At 40.5% G+C, this 18809-nt stretch overlaps 2 protein-coding genes across 2 annotated transcripts; one reads left to right on the forward strand and one right to left on the reverse strand.

Annotated features, from left to right (window-relative positions):
* Nucleotides 1-598: 598 nt before the first annotated feature.
* On the reverse strand, nt 599-12461 carry LOC134753415 (mitochondrial ribosome-associated GTPase 2). Its single transcript, XM_063689306.1, has 8 exons — nt 12116-12461; nt 10747-10873; nt 9816-9943; nt 7920-7998; nt 6907-7014; nt 5563-5649; nt 3976-4121; nt 599-1608 (listed from the first exon to the last, which is right to left on the reverse strand). Exons 1-8 carry the CDS (start codon nt 12383-12385, stop codon nt 1450-1452), a joined length of 1104 nt encoding a protein of 367 aa, XP_063545376.1. The 5' UTR covers nt 12386-12461; the 3' UTR covers nt 599-1449.
* Nucleotides 12462-14345: 1884 nt separating this feature from the next.
* Nucleotides 14346-18400, forward strand: LOC134753287 (RNA exonuclease 4-like). Its single transcript, XM_063689132.1, has 3 exons — nt 14346-14762; nt 15726-15851; nt 16164-18400. The coding sequence occupies exons 1-3, from the start codon at nt 14469-14471 to the stop codon at nt 16314-16316; spliced, it is 573 nt and encodes a 190-aa protein (XP_063545202.1). The 5' UTR covers nt 14346-14468; the 3' UTR covers nt 16317-18400.
* Nucleotides 18401-18809: the final 409 nt, after the last annotated feature.

Genomic DNA, 18809 nt, shown 5'->3' on the forward strand with positions numbered 1-18809 from the left:
CACATTTTTACACTTGACTGGACCATGGGTTAAATGACGGGGTCACGTGGTTTTGTCTACATATTTGCTTTTAAGGGTTCCGTACCCAAAGGGTAAAAACGGGACCCTATTACCTGTTACTAAGACTCCGCTGTCCGTCTGTCACCAGGCTGTATCTCATGAACCGTGATAGCTAGACAGTTGAAATTTTCACAGATGATGTATTTCTGTTGCCGCTGTAACAACAAATACTAAAAACATAATAATATAAATATTTAAATGGGGCTCCCATACAGCAAACGTGATTCTTTTGCTTTTTTTCCGTAATGGTACGGAACCCTCGGTGCGCGAGTCCGACTCGCACTTGGCCGGTTTTTTTATTTGTAAAAGAACGTTGTCGTTACGACGTCAGCCTTGCAATAATAAACTGGCTAAGCTAAGAGCGCAAATTTATCCCAGCTCGACAGCTACAGATGAGAAAATTAGATCGATGTATTTCCCGACCGATGTATTTTCTTGAGTATTTTCCGACGGGGAAATGGGACAATGAGAATAAAAATCCTATCTCTTGCTGAAAAATGTTCATTATCAAATAAAACAACTACAATACTACTCAACTCATTTATTTACAAACATAACACTGGCCATAAATAGCCAAAACGCTTTCTGGATGCGATTTGCACGTTGCTCTTATCGTATCTTTTTTTATTTAGAATTATTTTTTAATAGACAGATAGATAAATCATTTATTCGGTTGCCACAATACACACTTATAACTTAGAAGTTTAAATTTTTCACAGCTTTAACCTGGACCTGAGTATATGTGACGTTTTCAATCAAAAGGTACCACATTGTCGCTTAACATAAGGACGAAAATTGCTTGTATCTTTATACGAAAAACCTGTCAGAGCGTCCTTATGATAAGCGACAATGTGGTACCTTTTGCTTGAAAACGACATATATAGTTTTAATTTCAACTCGATCCTCCACGCGATCCCGAGATAAAGGGTCTTGACAGACAGACAGACAAAGTGATCCTATAAGGGTTCCGTTTTTTCCTTCTGTACGGAACCCTAAAAATGAGCTATTCTTATCTATAAATTGTATATACAGATGTCAATCACAATTAAAAAATCAACGATGATCAACTCTGGTCAACGTGAGACTCGAACCCACATCCTTGGATTGCCGGTCCAATGCGTTACCAATTGCGCCAGCTGACCATCCGTCAATCGACGCGAATTTAATCATTGCAACTGTGACGACGTCACTAGCGACATCTGCATATTAAGGTTCACAACCTTGACCAGCAATCCAAGGATGTGGGTTCGAGTCCCACGTTGACCAGAGTTGATCATCGTTGATTTTTTCATTGTGATTGACATCTGTATATACAATTTATAGATTGTAATAATGTGGTACGTCCCACAATAAAAAAGGAAAAATATATTAACATTTGAGCTATTCTTGTTATGAGTCAGTACTCCCGCTGTCATACATCTCTCTAATGGCCGCTAGCAGCCGCTGAAGTCCGAGCCCAGTCTTGGCGGAGATGCCGAGCACCTCTCGTTGTTTGCTGATGGACTCGAAGGCAGCGCGCCCTGCTGGCAGGTCTATTTTGTTTAGGACCTAGAACCAAAGGTAACAAAATTATAATTTCCTCACTTTTTATGAGCATATGTGACATTTTCAACCAAAAGGTACCACATTGTCGCTTGTCAATAAGGTTGATTTCAAATTACAGCTATATGGAAATAGCGCCTTATTGACAACCAACAATAAGTACCCTTTTGATTGAGAATGGCACATATGCAGACACTCGCTAAAGGTTGTTTTCAAAAACTAGGGTTCGTGATCCGCAATGTCAACGATTTCCGAGACACTGGGGCCATTGCGATGGATTTCAACGCCTTAGTGAGGAGCAAGCTTGAGGCTTCATCTATTATTTGGAACCCGTACGAGTCCTCCGTACTTCTAGGAAAAATCCAAAAGGCCTTTTAAGATTTCTGTACAAAAAAAGACATGGGTACCCTTTTTTTGTACCCAACAGAATTCTTACTAGGCTGCCATGGATATAATTGTCTAGAGGTAAGGCGCAACAACATCTTGCTGACTACGGCTTGTCGCATATTGCGCGGTGACTCGGACTGCCCGGAACTGGGGCCTATTTCTTGAACGGTATTAGTGCCAGTTGCACCATCCACCACTTGACAGGCTGATCATGGTCACACGGCGCGCCGCGGCAGCTTAATATGAAACTTTCCATACAATAAAATTTAGCGAACTTTTTTTTTTTTTTTATACCACGTCGGTGGCAATCAAGCATACGGCCCGCCTGATGGTAAGCAGTTACCGTAGCCTATGAACGCCTGCAACACCAGAGATATTACACGCGCGTTGCCGACCCTTTAAAAACCTGTACACTCCTTTTTTGAAGAACCCCATACTGTAGCCCCTCGGGAAAACCTCGGCAGGGAGCTCATTCCACAGCCGAAGCGTACGCGGGAGGAAATTCCTCTTAAACCGCACAGTACGCGACCATTTAGGTGCTAGGGTGTGAGGATGAACACCCTGCCGATGGCGAGCGGTGCGGTGATAGAAAGCGGCCGTTGGCATCATGTCAAACAATTCTTCAGAGCACAGCTCATTGTACAAGCGGTAGAACACACACAAGGAGGCGAAGTCTCTCCTTAGACTTAAAGGTTCGATACCGCTTGTGAGTTTGGGATCGTCGACGATTCGTACAGCGCGCCTTTGGACTGAGTCGAAGGGTCCAAGCTGGCATCCAGGTGCTCCTGCCCAAAGGTGACAGCAGTACTCCATATGGGGTCTGACTTGCGATTTATATAGCAGCAGATATACGATTTACTCTTTAACAATGACAAACAGTTTGGTGCAACCGACCCTTAGACTAATATTATTAGTCCACGAATTGTCAAACCGAGTTGCCATGACAGCACACTAATAATATTAGACTAATATCGTTCGAGAAATGGGCCCCAGGTAGCTCGAGTCTTGAGCACTAACGTCAAACCTTTGTGAATGATATGTAGGATTCGCTATCAAACAGCTGCCCTTTTGCAAGCATAATATGATTTACCGACGCGCGAATAGAATTTCAACCTTAGCAATCCGATTTAAGGTTCAAAAACGTTCTTGAAAAACGTGACGTCTTTAAATGAATCATCAAAGCTGGATTATTTGCAATATAGATTAGGTATTTGGATTTTTTGGGAAAACGTAGATTGGTGCGGCCAGGAAAAGGGTTAATTTCTTGTCTATCCACAGACCAACGAATTTTTGGCCATCTTATAGCAACTTTTTCGAGAAAGATTTTTCTGCTCCAGTGGTGGCAGCATGGTTCCATTTTTATTGCCTGTCACTATGCCTGTCACTTTCGCACTTACATACTTGTTAGAACGTGACAGGCACAGTGACAGGCGATAAAAATGCGACCGTGCTTAGCCCGCAGGTAAATTCGTAATACCTAAAAGTCGCCTTTCTGTTTTCTAAACTACGAGATTTTCGAAAGTGACTATAATTTCGACAGAGCTGTAGGGTCAAAGTGGGAACAGTGATTCGGAAAAAAAGGCCGGGTACAGTGAGTCACTCAACCTAATTCCAAAATGAAAGAGATAGCCTCCTTGCTTCCCTGCCAATACAACAAATACATTCAGTAATCGAACAAATTCAAATACTTACTGCTGTGGCGCGACGACTCGAAGTGGATCCCCCACCACCAAAAACCGCCATGCTACTCTGTCCAAAGCAAACAAATTCAAATGGACGAGCAATAATTATTCTAACACGTTTTTTTTTTTTTTTTTTTTTTTTTTTTTTTTTTTTTTTTTTTTTTTTTTTTTCCTAAGGTGTGGCAATAAAGATTTTTTAATTTAATTTAATTTAATTTAAGGGTGCTACAGTGTATTTGGGCGACTGAGCCACTGTTTGCGTTGAGCCACTGTTCCCGCCTTGACCCTAAGCGGCATGAGTTACCACGCAACTCCGTCGGTTCGCTAGCTCGGCACTGTACTGCGTCAGTTCGTGTGTGAGGTGGTCGAGCTGCTCGAGCGGCGCGTCGGTCGCGTCCAGGAGGTACACGAGTCCCCGGCACCGCTCCGCGTGCTGAAGAAACTGGATTCCTGTCAAATATCAAACATTCATTCAGCAAATAGGCCACAGGGGCACTTTTACATGTCAATTTTTACAAGCAATAAAATTAACCAAAAATTACAAAAAACAATTACACATACGGAATCAATAAAATATTAGATACTTTGTCAGAGATGTATCCAGTCAAAATGTCAAATTACACAAAAAAAAAAAGAATAAAAAATATACTAACAACAGACAAGTACTAAAATTGTTTGGAGATGTAAAAGTCTCTAGGTGTCAGAGATAAAATATATATAATAATAAAAAAACGATCATCAAATTATCCTTAGAGATGTAAAGGGTCTCCACGACTTGAATAATAAAAAGACAAGATATTAAATCGGACAAACAGACAAGAACCGAATGAAGTGCCTCACGTTAATGCCACTCAAAAGTAAAGTTACATAGGTAAAATGAAGGCCGTGTAAACTTAAACAGACCGGTCTCCACAAACAGCACCCGTTCACGAGTATGACGCGTATCTCAGCCATCGTCTCCCTCAACCTTCATTCGGGAAAGTGGCGACCCGATCAACGACGCCACCGTAAGCAAAGACTTTTAAGCGAGCATGACATGTTCAAGCTGCCGGGCTGTATATGTGTATATATAAAGTAAATTAATTCAGTGAAAAACAACATTTGTGTGTCACAGAGATACTCATATCATGAGGTGTCTGACAGTCGGAATTTATAGCTTACTAGCCCGCGACTTCGTCTGCGTGGAATCAGTAACAGCAGCTAGAGTAACTTTAGCGCCTGGATAAAGTGTAATAGCAATGATTCGATTTGAGCATAAGCTTAATTGCTTGACAACAATTACCAGGCAATTTCACCCTTCTTTTCACTCTCTTTAGGGATGATTTCCGATATAAACACTATCCTATATCCTTACCCGGGACTCAAACTATCTCTATGCCAAATTTCAACTAAATCGGTTCAGCGGTTTAAGCGTAAAGAGGTACCACACAGTCAGACAAGACTTTCGCATTTATAATATTAGTATGGATGTTGACAAGTTCTATCAAGTCGAGACGCAAGAGACACTTTATATTAAATATTTATATTATTTATTATGCTTATGCATTTTTTTTTGCAAACTGTACAACACACACACGCAAAAAGGGCTTTAGTAAAGTTAATACCTATATGTAGACGGCCGGTCTGCCCTAGTGGGTAGTGACCCTGCCTGTGAAGCCGATGGTCCTGGGTTCGAATCCCGGTAAGGGCATTTATTTGTGTGATGAGCACAGATATTTGTTCTTGAGTCATGGGTGTTTTATATGTATTTAAGTATTTATATATTATATATATATCGTTGTCTGAGTACCCATAACACAAGCCTCCTTGGGCTTACCGTGGGACTTAGTCAATCTGTGTAAGAAAGAATGTCCTATAATATTTATTTATTTATGTAGGTACGCATGTTTACCTAAGCCATAGTTTTTGTGTGAACCGGGAATCAAACCCGGCAGGTCCGCTATCGCCACTTGCTCGTAATCGTCATAGGGGACCATTCCTGAAATAAAAAGAAATAGATATCACGTCAACTTTGTATTATTTGTGACGTTTTCAAGCAAAAGGTACCACATTGTCGCTTACCATAAGGACGAAATTGGAGTGCATCTTTATTCGAATAACCTGTCAGAGCGTCCTTATGGGAAGCGACAATGTGGTACCTTTAGATTGAAGACGACACATTTAGAGACACACGTAACTAGCTTAGAGTAAGGAAGACAGGCAGTTCCGGCTCTGTCCCTCATTTCTGATTTTTATATTATTTTACAGTACATATGGTGCTACTTTTTCGCACTAGTGCGGGAATGAGCACTTTTCGTGCATATGTCGAAAGTTTAAAGGGCCATATGTAATGTAAAACGTTGTACGATACACGTGCGAAAAGGTAATTCGCAACTCGTGTCGATTTAAAACACTCCCTGCGGTCGTGTTTTAATTTATCGCCACTCGTTTCGAATTTCCTCTTTTCCGCACTTGTATCGTAAATAACTATTACAGTAGGTACATATGGTGCTACTTTACCGCACTAGTGCAATAATAAGCACAAGAACACATTACACACATTACGCACATAATAAGGAAAATTTAAGGGACCAAAATTAAATGTACTGTAAAACGTTGTACGATACATGTGCGAATAGGTAACACGCACACGCACAGGGATTTCCTATTTTTCGCACTTGTATCGTACTATGAACATCGGGCATGGCATCGGGCATCGGTGATGCGGAGGGATGAAAGTCATGTGACGAGAAAGGTATTAAGAATGAATGTGGAGGGAGGTACGAGGAGAGGAAAAGGTGGATGGACTGGACTGAATGATGAGATGACGGGTGACAGAGAGGTATGGAAGAAAAAGACATGCTGCGCCGTCCCCAAGTGAATGGGACAAGGGCAAGCGAATGATGATCGTACTATAAACATGTTGAACATTGCGCTCGTAATTTTAGATACGTAAATCTTTCACACGTGGCGCGGGATGAAAGGCTTAGGGTCGGTTGCACCAAACTTTTGTCATCGTTAAAGAGTTCGCTAAATTTTATTGCCGCGGCGCGTCGGGTGACGTTGATCAGTCTGTCAAGTGCGGATGGTGCAACTGGCACTTAATCTACACTCTCATGTACTTAATCTCACTGATTGACTTTTTAACAGACTTGATATGTAATTAGGAATCGTTCAGGCATTACGTAAGCAGATATTTTTTTGTAATTAAGAATGCTTACGTAATAAAATAAATTGAAATAATTGCATGGCTTACCAATGTGTGGGCGCAATGTGGTGAAGGGGTAGGGCGCGACGGTGGGGCGCGCGCGCGTCAACGCACGGAGCAGGGTGCTTTTACCCGCGTTCGGGAAACCCAGCAGACCTACCAACAAACATGAATCTCATTATTGTCAAAGATAGATATAACTCCGTAATAGATGGATACAGTCTAAGGAAAAAACGTGCCTCGAAAATCAAGAAAATTTGATTCTCGTTCAGAGGGCGCTAGTAGTTTTGGCCTACAGTCGTATAGATGGCGTTGACGGTTTCGTTTGTTATTTAACAATTTTAACGCATATCAGTGAAAGAACATGGATCAAAATCATAAAAATAATTAATGCAAATAAAAAAAACCATTTATCTATATTTAAATACATTCTATCGTATTTTTATAAATCTTCATTTTTAGTTTTAAAGTGTGTCGACAGATGGCAGTGAATTTACTGGGGTTACAAAATTTACTATGACAGTACCGCTCTAGTATAAGTTACTCTATGTTATTGTTTACGATCACTATGGAATTAAAAATTCACAGGATTATCCTCCTAAGGCCCAAGGTTCTGCCTATAGGACTTCTTCAGTTCGATGAAATTTAAATCATATTCATTGGAACAGTTGTATTTACTGTTTCGTTAAATTTTCAATCAAATCAAAATCAATTCTTTCCCCTGCACTATAGGTTCAAATTTTAGTGTCAAATTTTGGATTTTCATTTGTATGTATTGCCTTATGAGACTATGAATATTTGCCTATAGGCTCTGGTTATACATGGTGTTTGTTTAAACTCCTTTAACTTCGGGATATGGCTAAGTACATTTAAGGAAACTGAATGGCATAATTAATTTTAAAAAACTTTTTTTTTTAATTTTTCTTGGTTTCATGGTTGGTCCACAGTGAAAGTTGCTCAGAATAATCCCAAAACCTTTCTGGCAACGGGAATGCATTTATTTTTTAGCCACTCTGTATATTTAAATTTATGGAAATGTGTAAAATAAATGAAATAATTACCAATATGCGCCATAGAGCGCACTTCGAGTGTGTAAACATTGGTCTCACCGATGGCGCCGAGCTCTGCTATATCAGGCGCCTGTAACAGAAAAAAAGACATATTTTAATACAGACTTGACAGATCGACATAGATAGGCCGCTAAAACAAAACTGTGACTTCATGGCTAGCCGTCTTCGCGCGCACACATACTCATTTATCCGTTATTCCCACTAGTCACCACTAAGTTGTTTATTGCAACCAGTGGTAACAAATGAGAAAAAAAATCGTTAATAGTAGGTGGTGGTAACTACTGGGATTTTTTTTATAACTCGAAATATTTATACTAAATATTTTTGAATTCAGTATTTCAATAGCGACCCGCCCCGGCTTCGCACGGGTGCAATGGGTGTTATTATACATATAAACCTTCCTCTTGAATCACTCCATCTATTAAAAAAACCGCATCAAAATCCGTTGCATAGTTTTAAAAATCTAAGCATACATAGGGACAGACAGACAGCAGGAAGCGACTGTTTTATACTATGTCACAGGTCACAGAATAAGTAATAGTAATTGAAGCACAAGGTACTTAACACTTGTATACTTCCCAGCCTCACCTACGGATGCCAAATATGGATCTACAACGCAGACAAATAATAATATCCAGGTGTGTCAAAGGAGTATACAGAGAAGTGTACTCAACATAAAACTTAGAGACAAGAAGAGATGCTCAGAAATAAGAAACACAACTAAAGTGATAGATGCACTCGACCACTCAAGATCCTTAAAATGGAAGTGGGCAGGCCACTTAGCCAGATTAGAAGACCAGAGATGGACCAAAGTGGTGACAGAATGGCATGGACCTCATGGAAAAAGACACAGAGGGAGACCAAATACCAGGTGGATAGATGATATTGTCCCAATAGCTGGACAAAGTTGGATGAAGAAAGCACAAAACAGAACACATTGGAAAAAGTTGGAGGAGGCCTATACCCAGAAGGGGTCCTTAAATTAAAAAATAAATATAAGTAAAATGAATTGTAACAATATGTATACTTAAGGAATAAAAGGCTCTATTATTATTATATTATCATACAGAACGGCCACGCACCGCCCCGCCCCGACTCGAATTACCTCGCCCCGCGACAGCAGATTGACGGCCGTTTGCCGGCCGCTCAGTACTATTTTTAAGCAACTTACACTATGACGCTTCACACATAGAAACGCAAGTGATTTTTGATGTATAGCGTGTCCGCACTGTGACTATGTAGTGATTGAGACAAAGTAAACACCGATTCCCATCACGGTTATTCAGTATGTTTCCATAACACGTTAAATGAAATTAAACCTCTATTACTTACTTCGAAAAAAATAGAGGTATTGTTTTCTCATTCTCACCTCTATGTGTAGGTCTAAGTTATTTATTAACTAACCTCTGTAACTCGACGGCTACTTAACGTGTTTGTATATTTACCTCTCAAATACAAATTTTTCATTCGTTTTATAACTAACTCGAGACCTCTTTAAGACCAATCAAAATCTATGGGCTGCGTTGGGGTAAGATTAAACGGGTTTTTCATGCGGGGTAAGATGAAAAGTCGCCCGTAATGCTTCGGCATACGGACGATTTTTTTGTCTTACCCCTCATGAATAACCCGTTCAATCTTATCCCAACGCACCCTAAGGACCTTACTAAGTCGACACCCACTTAAAAACGTTGACACGAGTTTTTTGACGTTTTCCTTGAGACACGTGTTATCGAGGTTCTATTTTATGGCCGTACCGCACCGTCGCACCGCACCAAGGTCATTGTGCGACGCACCCATAAGTAAGAGCAAGATATCGCTTTCTCGCTCTTACTTATGGATGCGTCGCACAATGACCTTGGTGCGGTGCGACGGTGTGTTGGCGTTTACCTGTGCAGTATCTGTGAGGAAGAACCTATTCCCGCGGCCGCCCGCGCCGCCCCGCGCCGCCACGAACAGCGTGCCCTCGGCGCTGAGATCCCCCACCACAGTTCCTGTTTCGTCCCGGATAATGGTCCCTGTAATCAACAATTTACTTATACAGTAACAACTCTCAACAGTGTGTTACGTGATGTTAGGAGGTTGTGGTGAAAAAAGTATGTATTTAATTTATTGTGAGCATTACATACAACTAGGGAACAAAACAAATTTTGATTCGTGTTTTTTTAAGTAGTCACAATTCACACATGCCGCATAAAACATATATTTTGACACTCTCAAGGTAATCAAAATTTATAGGGTACTTCCCGTGGACGTAGAACTATGAAATGGCAAGTAATATTGTCTTACACTACTAGTACTTACAGGGAAAAATCTGGAAACTATGTAAAAAAATAAAAAGTTAAATTTGTACGGAACTCTCGGTGGGCGAGTCCGACTAACACAGTTGGCCTAAATGTTAATTCAATTAACCATTTGAATTGAAATTGAAATTAACCAGTACAAATTGAACGGTAAACTGTAACCGTCTGTTACGGTTTACGGTTCAATTTGTACTGGTTATTGGTTTGCAATTAACGGTCGGCCAACACTTGGCCAGTTTTTTTTAATCTATATTTTTTAAGGATAAGGTTTCGTCACTCAGTGACGATGTCACCCCCGTAGTGAGATCTATAGTAATAATGTTGTACTATAGTATTTCTTTCTTCTTTCAGTTAATAATAAAATCTTACCCAGTGGCACAAGCACCACAACATGCGAAGCATTCTTCCCGTGTCAGTCCTTGTTGTCCCCTCATGCCCCGTGCTGCGCTTGCATCACTGCCTTCACGTGGTTCAAACTCTTCACCGTATGGCATGGTTACCAATAAAATAAATCTTACCCAACGGCACAGGCACCACAACATGCGAAGAATTCTTCCCGTGGCGGTCCTTGTTGTCTCCTCGTCCCCCGTGCAGCGCTTGCGTCACTGCCTTCACGTGGTTCAAGCTCTTCACCGTGTGGGTAGCCTGAAAGTTAATTAACCATTTATTAATTAATGGCCTCCCAGCATAGTTGTTAGTCACTGCCTATAAAGCCCCGGTCCAAATCCTGGTAAGGGAATTTATTGGTGTGTTTACCACAGATCTTTACAAACCTCTGTAACGGACGGACGGACTTTCTATCAAACCGCGTCGTACGCGAGTGGAATAAATTACCAGAAGCTCCTTCAGTGAACACCTTTAAAAACAGACTTGACAAACACTTAAAACAACTAACAAAATGAACACTAATAGACCTAATAGTAAATAAAAAAACAAGTGCAGTGATATACACGCATCAGCTTTCAGCTGTTAGTGTATTAAACAATATAATAATATAATATAATAACAATGATAATATTTGTTCCTGAGTTATAGATGTTAGATGTGTTTTCTACCTATAGAGAAATTAAGTTGTAAGTAGCCAAGAAAAGTTGGCACCAATTTTGATAGCACACGCAGTGCAAGTGTTATTTATGTCATAGTTTCATAGAAGTGTGATGTTTAAAATAACACTTGCACTGCGTGTGCTATCAAAATTGTTCCAGACTTCTTGGTTTAACTACACACATTTATCTATGTCTATCTATTTATAAATTAATGATACAAATACTAGAGACTGATAACCCCACAGTCAAACTTTATTGAGTTTTGCGGGGCTATGAATATATTAAGAATACTCTGTATTTTAATAAATTAATCTATTTATTGTATATATTCCAAATTTTATATTAAAGGAAAAAATGGAATAAGTTACACTTCCGGCAGGATTTGAACCCGCAACCTCCGCAATCTGTGAGTTGCTCTTAACCAATTGAGCTACGGAAGCCTTAGTAGGCTTACGGCGGTTGCGGGTTCAAATCCTGCCGGAAGTGTAACTTTTTCCATTTTTTTCCTTTAATATAAAATTTGGAGTATCGCTCGCAGATGTATCTGCATGTTAAAAATTGATTTTATGGTCGTCTAGTAACCACAGCACAAACCTTATTGAGGTTACTATGGGACTAAATTGATTTGTGTAAGATTATTCCATAATATTCTATATCAATCAAGTAATTCTTGGTGCATTGGTTGTCTTTTCTCACACAATGATAAACTACTCATTGAATAGCAAAACAAGGCATTACTGGTAGCATTCACGGAACTTTGGGTCTATCTGTATCACTAGAGATGGAGCGGAGATAAACGAATGTCAAAATTGCAAGTTACCAATACCTGGGAAATACTAACCTGAAAAATAACATGTCCTCCGTGACCCCCGTCTCCCCCGTCCGGTCCCGCGTGCTCCTTACACCACGCGCTCAGGAACGATATACACCCGTTCCCCCCATTCCCACCCACAGTCCTCACTCTGAAGGAATCTACATAGAACTGCACAGTGTTCCTAGTTGACTTCCCTTTCAAACTACGCAATGCTTTAGGGATGACCTCTTGAGAATATAATCTAATTGGAGTTATAGTCGTGATTTGTAGGGTTTTCAGCAAGTTTATAAGGCTCATTTTTTAGTTTATTAAATGTTTTAAAACAACTTTAAGTTTGTTTTGAGGTTATGTCATTGTTTTTTTTTTACTTGTCTAATGTGACAGTTTGCGTTTAGATTTTAGAAATTCCTTAAGGTGCATAGATCATGGAGACTATATAAAGGAGCCAAATCTCTATGTATGAAAGTCCATCAAAAAACAGTAATTAGGCAGCGCCACCATACACCGAAATACTACCAAAAACAACCTACGTAATTTGGTCGGGTTATTTGTTGCCTTATATGGTTCATGACTCATGTCGCAGAGCCTAACTAGCGCCACCGGAGAGATAAGGAACTGTTAATATTGTCTTCGGTTACCGCGATAGTTACTCATGAAATAAAACTATGAAAACGGATTATATCGCGTATATTGAATTTATAATACATCCCGACGTTTCGAACTCTTTACAGCGTTCGTGGTCAACGGGTGACATAAGGAACTATTATTTAAAGCTGAAAGCGGTCACTTTGCAACAATTCTGCCATAAGAGATTAGCATCCTTTCTATACCATCCATAGCATAGATATTTACATGATGTCAAATGATAGCAAAATGATAGTGACACATGACATAACCGACAACGCCGGGGCGCAAAATTTCAAATCAATCTGAAAAACGGGACGACACTACAGTGTAGCCATTTTTTAATTTCTACTCTTTTTTACCAGACTGTACAAACCACGAAATTTTAGACGTAACATACTACCGCACCGCACCGCGACTTTGTGCGCTGCACTCATAAGTGAGAGCGAGGAAGAGATATCTCTTTTTCGCTCTTACTTATGGGTGCGGCGCACCGTGACCTTGGTGCGGTAGTGTGTTACGACTTTTAGAAAAGCGAGAGAATCCCTTACTTTCCTGGCAATATAGGCGTGCAAAAGTTGTTTGTGGTTATTTAAAGTAAGTAAAGTTATTTCGGTCGCTCTTTGCCGCTTTGCTGTTCAAAACGGTGAAGGTTGTAAAAATATTCTAACCTAGAGGCCCCTCCAGACTATATGCGTGAATCGCGGCGCGACTTCGCGGAGAGAACATCTCGCGACGTTGACGTATGACTCCACACTCGCAAACTTCACGGCGATTTCGCAGTTTGGTTCTCGCCAAGATGGCGGAAAAACACCAGCTGTGTCGCGAACCGAGTCGCGATAACAGTAATTAAGTAGATAAGACGGCAATACTAATTACGTTTCATAATGTTAGCCGAGTTCTGAACGCATCCTTACTGACAGTGATGCGCCATAGAGATAGAACCATATATTATACTATATATTATACTACTCTTTGGATAGAACAGCGCAGCTGTCATCACAGATTATTAACTAGTCCGCACTTCCATTTGATCGGTCGGCAAGCATTTTCATTTTTGCGTCCACAGTCCACTCCATCACCTTATCTAATTTGATCTAGATCAAATCTAGATTGTGTGAAAAATTGTCCCGTCTGGACATACTTTAATTCTGCACATTAAGCAGCTTACACACCATCGCACCGCACCAAGGTCATTGTGCAACGTACCCATAAGTAAAAGCGAGAAACTTTCTCGCTCTTACTTATTGTTGCGTCGCACGTAACTAGTTAATAATCTGTGCGTCGCACAATTACCTTGGTGCGGTGCGATGGAGTGTAAGCTGCTTTAAAGACGTGATTTAGTGATATTGTTAGGGGATTCCCCATTATTTAGGCAATACTCTTGTATAAATAAAAAACCTGTCAAAAATACTGAAGCGTTTTTCAACTCCTACTCAAAACCAACCAATCAGACGACATTGATGTCGTGTTTGTAATCCACAAATGCTCAAACAATACGGCAACGCGGTATAGATATGAAAAACCCCTTTAATCACTTGTCTGAGTGGCCATAAATGTTAAAAAAAAAAAAAAAAAAAATTTGTCTGAGTCACCTAGAGGAGAGGGGCAACAGGTTATATACTCTTTGGAGAGGGGTATAAAAAAAAAAGTTCCTTTCCTTTATACTACTCTTTGCCTTTACCTCAATATTCTTAAAAGACAAAAGACTTAATCATAATCAGTTCACATTCTCAACTAAACCGCGACTTACAATATGCTCCCATATATAATCTTTGGTGGTGCTGTTATAATAATTTGGTTGCTTAAGAAATCACTTTCTACTCCAAATTTAAAACGAGTTGTAGCAATTGATACAGAAAGTGTCGGTGGGGGCCATTGCGGCTCTGTGAACATACTTGCAAGAGTCTCCATTGTCGATAGACAAAGAGTCATATATGATGAGTATGTTAAACCATGTATGCGGGTTACAGACTATAGGACGCCATGGAGTGGAATACGTGAAAAAGATCTCGCTAAAGCCAAGAAGACATATGATGAGGTCAGACAGGTTAGTCTTTTTTTAAATTACTTTTTCCTTTCGGCGTCGAGACCCTGGGTCCGTAGGGTCCTGTGGCGCTCTGAGTCTCTTTGGGGACCTTTCAAAAAGACTCAGGGACGCAACGGGGACCTAGTACTTATCTGGGGAGCTGGTAGTTACCTCGCTCAACGCATCAGTCTGGCAGTTCAGTGGGGTAACGCAGCCAGCATTGTCGGGACCTTGCCACAGGGCCTTTTTTAGATTCAGTTTAGTTTAGTTGTGTAGTTTTATTTTTAAATAGTACAGACTATTAGATTAATTGTAATTTTAAGTTGTTTTTATTCAATGTTTAAAAAAAATATAGAAAATTATACAAAACAGAGAAACATAAAAAAGAGAAAGTGCCACAAAATGTTCTCACCTCAGCATGTTGCTGGCGACTTCCAGTGCTGATCTTCTGATGAGAGCATCCGGTGAAACAATCACGACAGGTAACAAGAAAAACAACACGTTTTGTACCTTAAGTATACAGTGGCTAAAAAATAAGTGCATTCCCGTTGCCAGAGAGGTTTTGGGATTATACTGAGCAACTTTTACTATGGGACCAAACCCGAAATAGCGAAAAAAAATTTTGGCTGGTCCATTCTCTATGGGAGGGTAATTTTTTTTTTCGCGATTATTTTTTAGCCACTCTGTATATGTATTTAGGTAATTTTTTTATTATATAATATCCTAGATACTAGAATAACAGTCCGTTTGGACAATTTACCCAATTATCCTTGTTTTTAAGGTTCCATAGCCGAAATGGCAAAAATGGAACCCTAATTTCGTCATGTTCGTTTGTCCGTCCGTCCGCGGCTTTGCTCCGTGATCGTTAGTGCTAGAAAGCTACAATTTGGCATGGATACACAAGTCATCAACATCATGCATGGTGACGGAACGGTAAAATAAAAGCGCTTAATTAAAAGTGTAATAATCACTTGATATTTTCAGGAGGTGGCAAGGATTGTTCAAGACTGCATTTTGGTTGGCCATGATTTGAAATTTGACCTGATGAATTTGGCTTTTTCTTCTTCTTACAATATTCGGGATACCTCTTTGCACACGCCATTTAGATATGTAAGTTACATTTTTTTAATACTACCTCGGTGGCAAACAAGCATACGGCTCGCCTGATGGTAAGCGGTTACTGTGGCCTATGTATGCGGGTACGCCTGCAACTCCATAGGTGTTACATGCGCGTTGCCGACCCTAACACTCCGCACCCTTGTTGAGCTCTGGCAACCTTACTCGCATACTGCAAGCACAGACTGCAAGTGTTATTTTAAACATTATAATTTCATAAAAGTTTGACGTTTAAAATAACACTTGCACAGTTTGTGCTATCAAAATAGCTGCCGAGTTAGCTATTCTAAATATTTTGTTTTCCAGAGTTCAACGAAGCCGAGTCTTAAGCGTTTAGCGAAGATATACCTGAACAGGGATATACAAGTCGGCGATCATTGCTCGGTTGAGGACGCGCGCGCAGCCATGGACCTTTATCTCCTGGTTGAAAATGAATGGGAGAAAGAAATGGCGTTTTAATGCTACTTCGAGAAAACGAAGCAAAACCCGCCCTGCGCCCTGCCCACGGCCTGGGGCAATTTATTTTAAGCTACAAGTCTAAACAATACTATAGCAATGATATTATAACTAAAGGTAGGTTATAGGCATTCCAAAATTGAAGCGCTTACCTTGTACAAATTGTATAAGCTAATTTAAAAAAGAGTATGACAAAAACGAATGGAATGCGATAATTAATCAAAAATAACAGATTTTAGCGTAGGTATACATATAAATAAATATGAAAGTATTTTTTGTGCTCCATATGTATATGACGGGGTAGGATTGAGAACTGGACTGAGTGGGCGTTCATTTTCTTCAGGATCCTGCATTATGGGTAGCCTCAAGCAATAATGAAAACACCAGAAATAACTTAATCACTTTTACTGAATGATTGGTTTACAATAATGGACAAAGGAAACAATACACAGAGGTAAGCCGAACAGACACGTCCGCTCGCTACGAGCTCTCACAATCGAATGCCCGAAGCGCCCCAACGGCCATGTCCAAGTTGACAAACCGGTCATGTCATACTTGCGTTCGGCGGCCGGAAACCGGATGCGATACTCCGACACGGCCATCTCTGATGACTCACACGTCCTCGTGTGTGTTACCTGTAAAGACCATACCAAGACAGTAACTTCGCTCGGTTATTCTGACCGTGCACACTTGAGACCTTGTGACAATGTGTATTGAAACACAACTCCAAATGATCGCATTTAATCTTTATTCTAAATTACCATACACATTATTACAAATCATTACAATCTCAACATCCATTGTAATAAGATTATCTTAAATCAACACCAAATAGCGCCGCACCAACGGCTCATCTTACTTTCGCTTCGACGAAAATAAGGGTAACCAGAAACGCATGTAGTTGTCGCACCAACGACTCATCTCGTTAACGCACCAACGTAACGATAATGAACATGCCACCGCACCAACGGTTCAATTTAGTAATAACGGTCTTAATGTATGGCGCTGCAACGCCTGCTCCAGTATAGAGCGCATCAACGTTAATATAAGATACAGTGCTAAGGCGCATCAACGCCTATTTTAGTTTATAGCACATCAACGTTTTACGTTAGTAAAACTGCTTTTAGGCGCTACAACGCCGTTTGGTGTTTAAACGTTGCTGCGATCGTCACTAGATGCACATGAGTCAGTTACATCATCTAATTCCACAGGAACCTCATGATTAGGTACCTTTCCTCACTCTGTCGTGTGAGTACTTGTATGTTCTGTTAGAATTCAGAGATTTCAGCCGATATCTGTCGTTATCCAAAACTTCTATGATTTTAAACGGACCCTTAAATTTAGGGTCTAACTTGGTCTGGTTTCTTTCCTCGTTTTCTAAAAGAACATAGTCACCCACATCAAACAGTTTTACAGCAGCTTTACTCTTATCGAACCTAGTTTTATCATACAAAGCAGATTTTCAAATGTTCTGTACTGCACGTTCCCTTATTGCATCAAGATCAACATCATTATCATCATCATCAATTACTGTCATTAGCCCCAGCGGTCTAGCCACCTTTCCAATCATTAGCTCCAGGGGGCTAGCTTTCGTTACCCGATTAATAGTTGAGTTCATTGCCAATTGTACCTCACCAAGAGCGTCTTGCCAAGAACGATACCTACTCGATTCTACCGCAGTTAGCATACTCTTCAGAGTACTCATCACCCTCTAAACCTGGCCATTCGCGCGACTACTGCCTGTTGCAATAAGGTGTAGCTGTATGTTATGACTTTCACAATAGTTGGCAAACTCTTTACTGGCGAAGCACCTGCCCTGGTCAGCCACCACACGAGTAGGTGCACCGAACAACGCTATGCATGATTCCAAGGCTTTGATGCTATTCTTACTATCAATGTTCATCGAGTGGAGAAGCAAGACAAATTTCGTGAACGAATCAATCAACACGAACACATATTCTTTGACATCATTTTTGCCACTAAGCTTCCCGGAAGCATCAATGTGCACTGTATGCCATGGAGTATTTGCTTTAGGGATGGGGTGTAGCTCGGCCTGAACTCTACCCGAACGTGGCCTTGAGATTCTGCAGGTAACAGTTCTCGACGAACTTTCGAACGAACTTAGACATGCCGTCGAACCAATAATGCTCAAAAACCTTTTCTAGGGTTTTATCCCAACCTAAGTGCATCACTGACTCATGAACATTGTTGACTACTGACCACCTAAACGCTCGTGGAACTATAGGTAACCAACGATTTCTGCCATTTCTCTGTATCTTACGATGAAGAATGCCGGACCAGACTTCAGATCCCCATTAATCTGACAGTATTGTTTACGCGTTTTCCCGAGAAATTATTGGCAATACTTTCTTTCATAAGGGAACACTCAGCACCGTTATCGAAAAAAAATGAATAGGACTTACCGTTGTTTGATAGTTGACCACGTGGGTTGCTTACGCTGCATATGTTGACCTGACGATCGCGCCCATGTGTGGC

Source organism: Cydia strobilella, chromosome 26, assembly GCF_947568885.1.
Source record: "Cydia strobilella chromosome 26, ilCydStro3.1, whole genome shotgun sequence".
Lineage (NCBI taxonomy): Eukaryota > Metazoa > Arthropoda > Insecta > Lepidoptera > Tortricidae > Cydia > Cydia strobilella.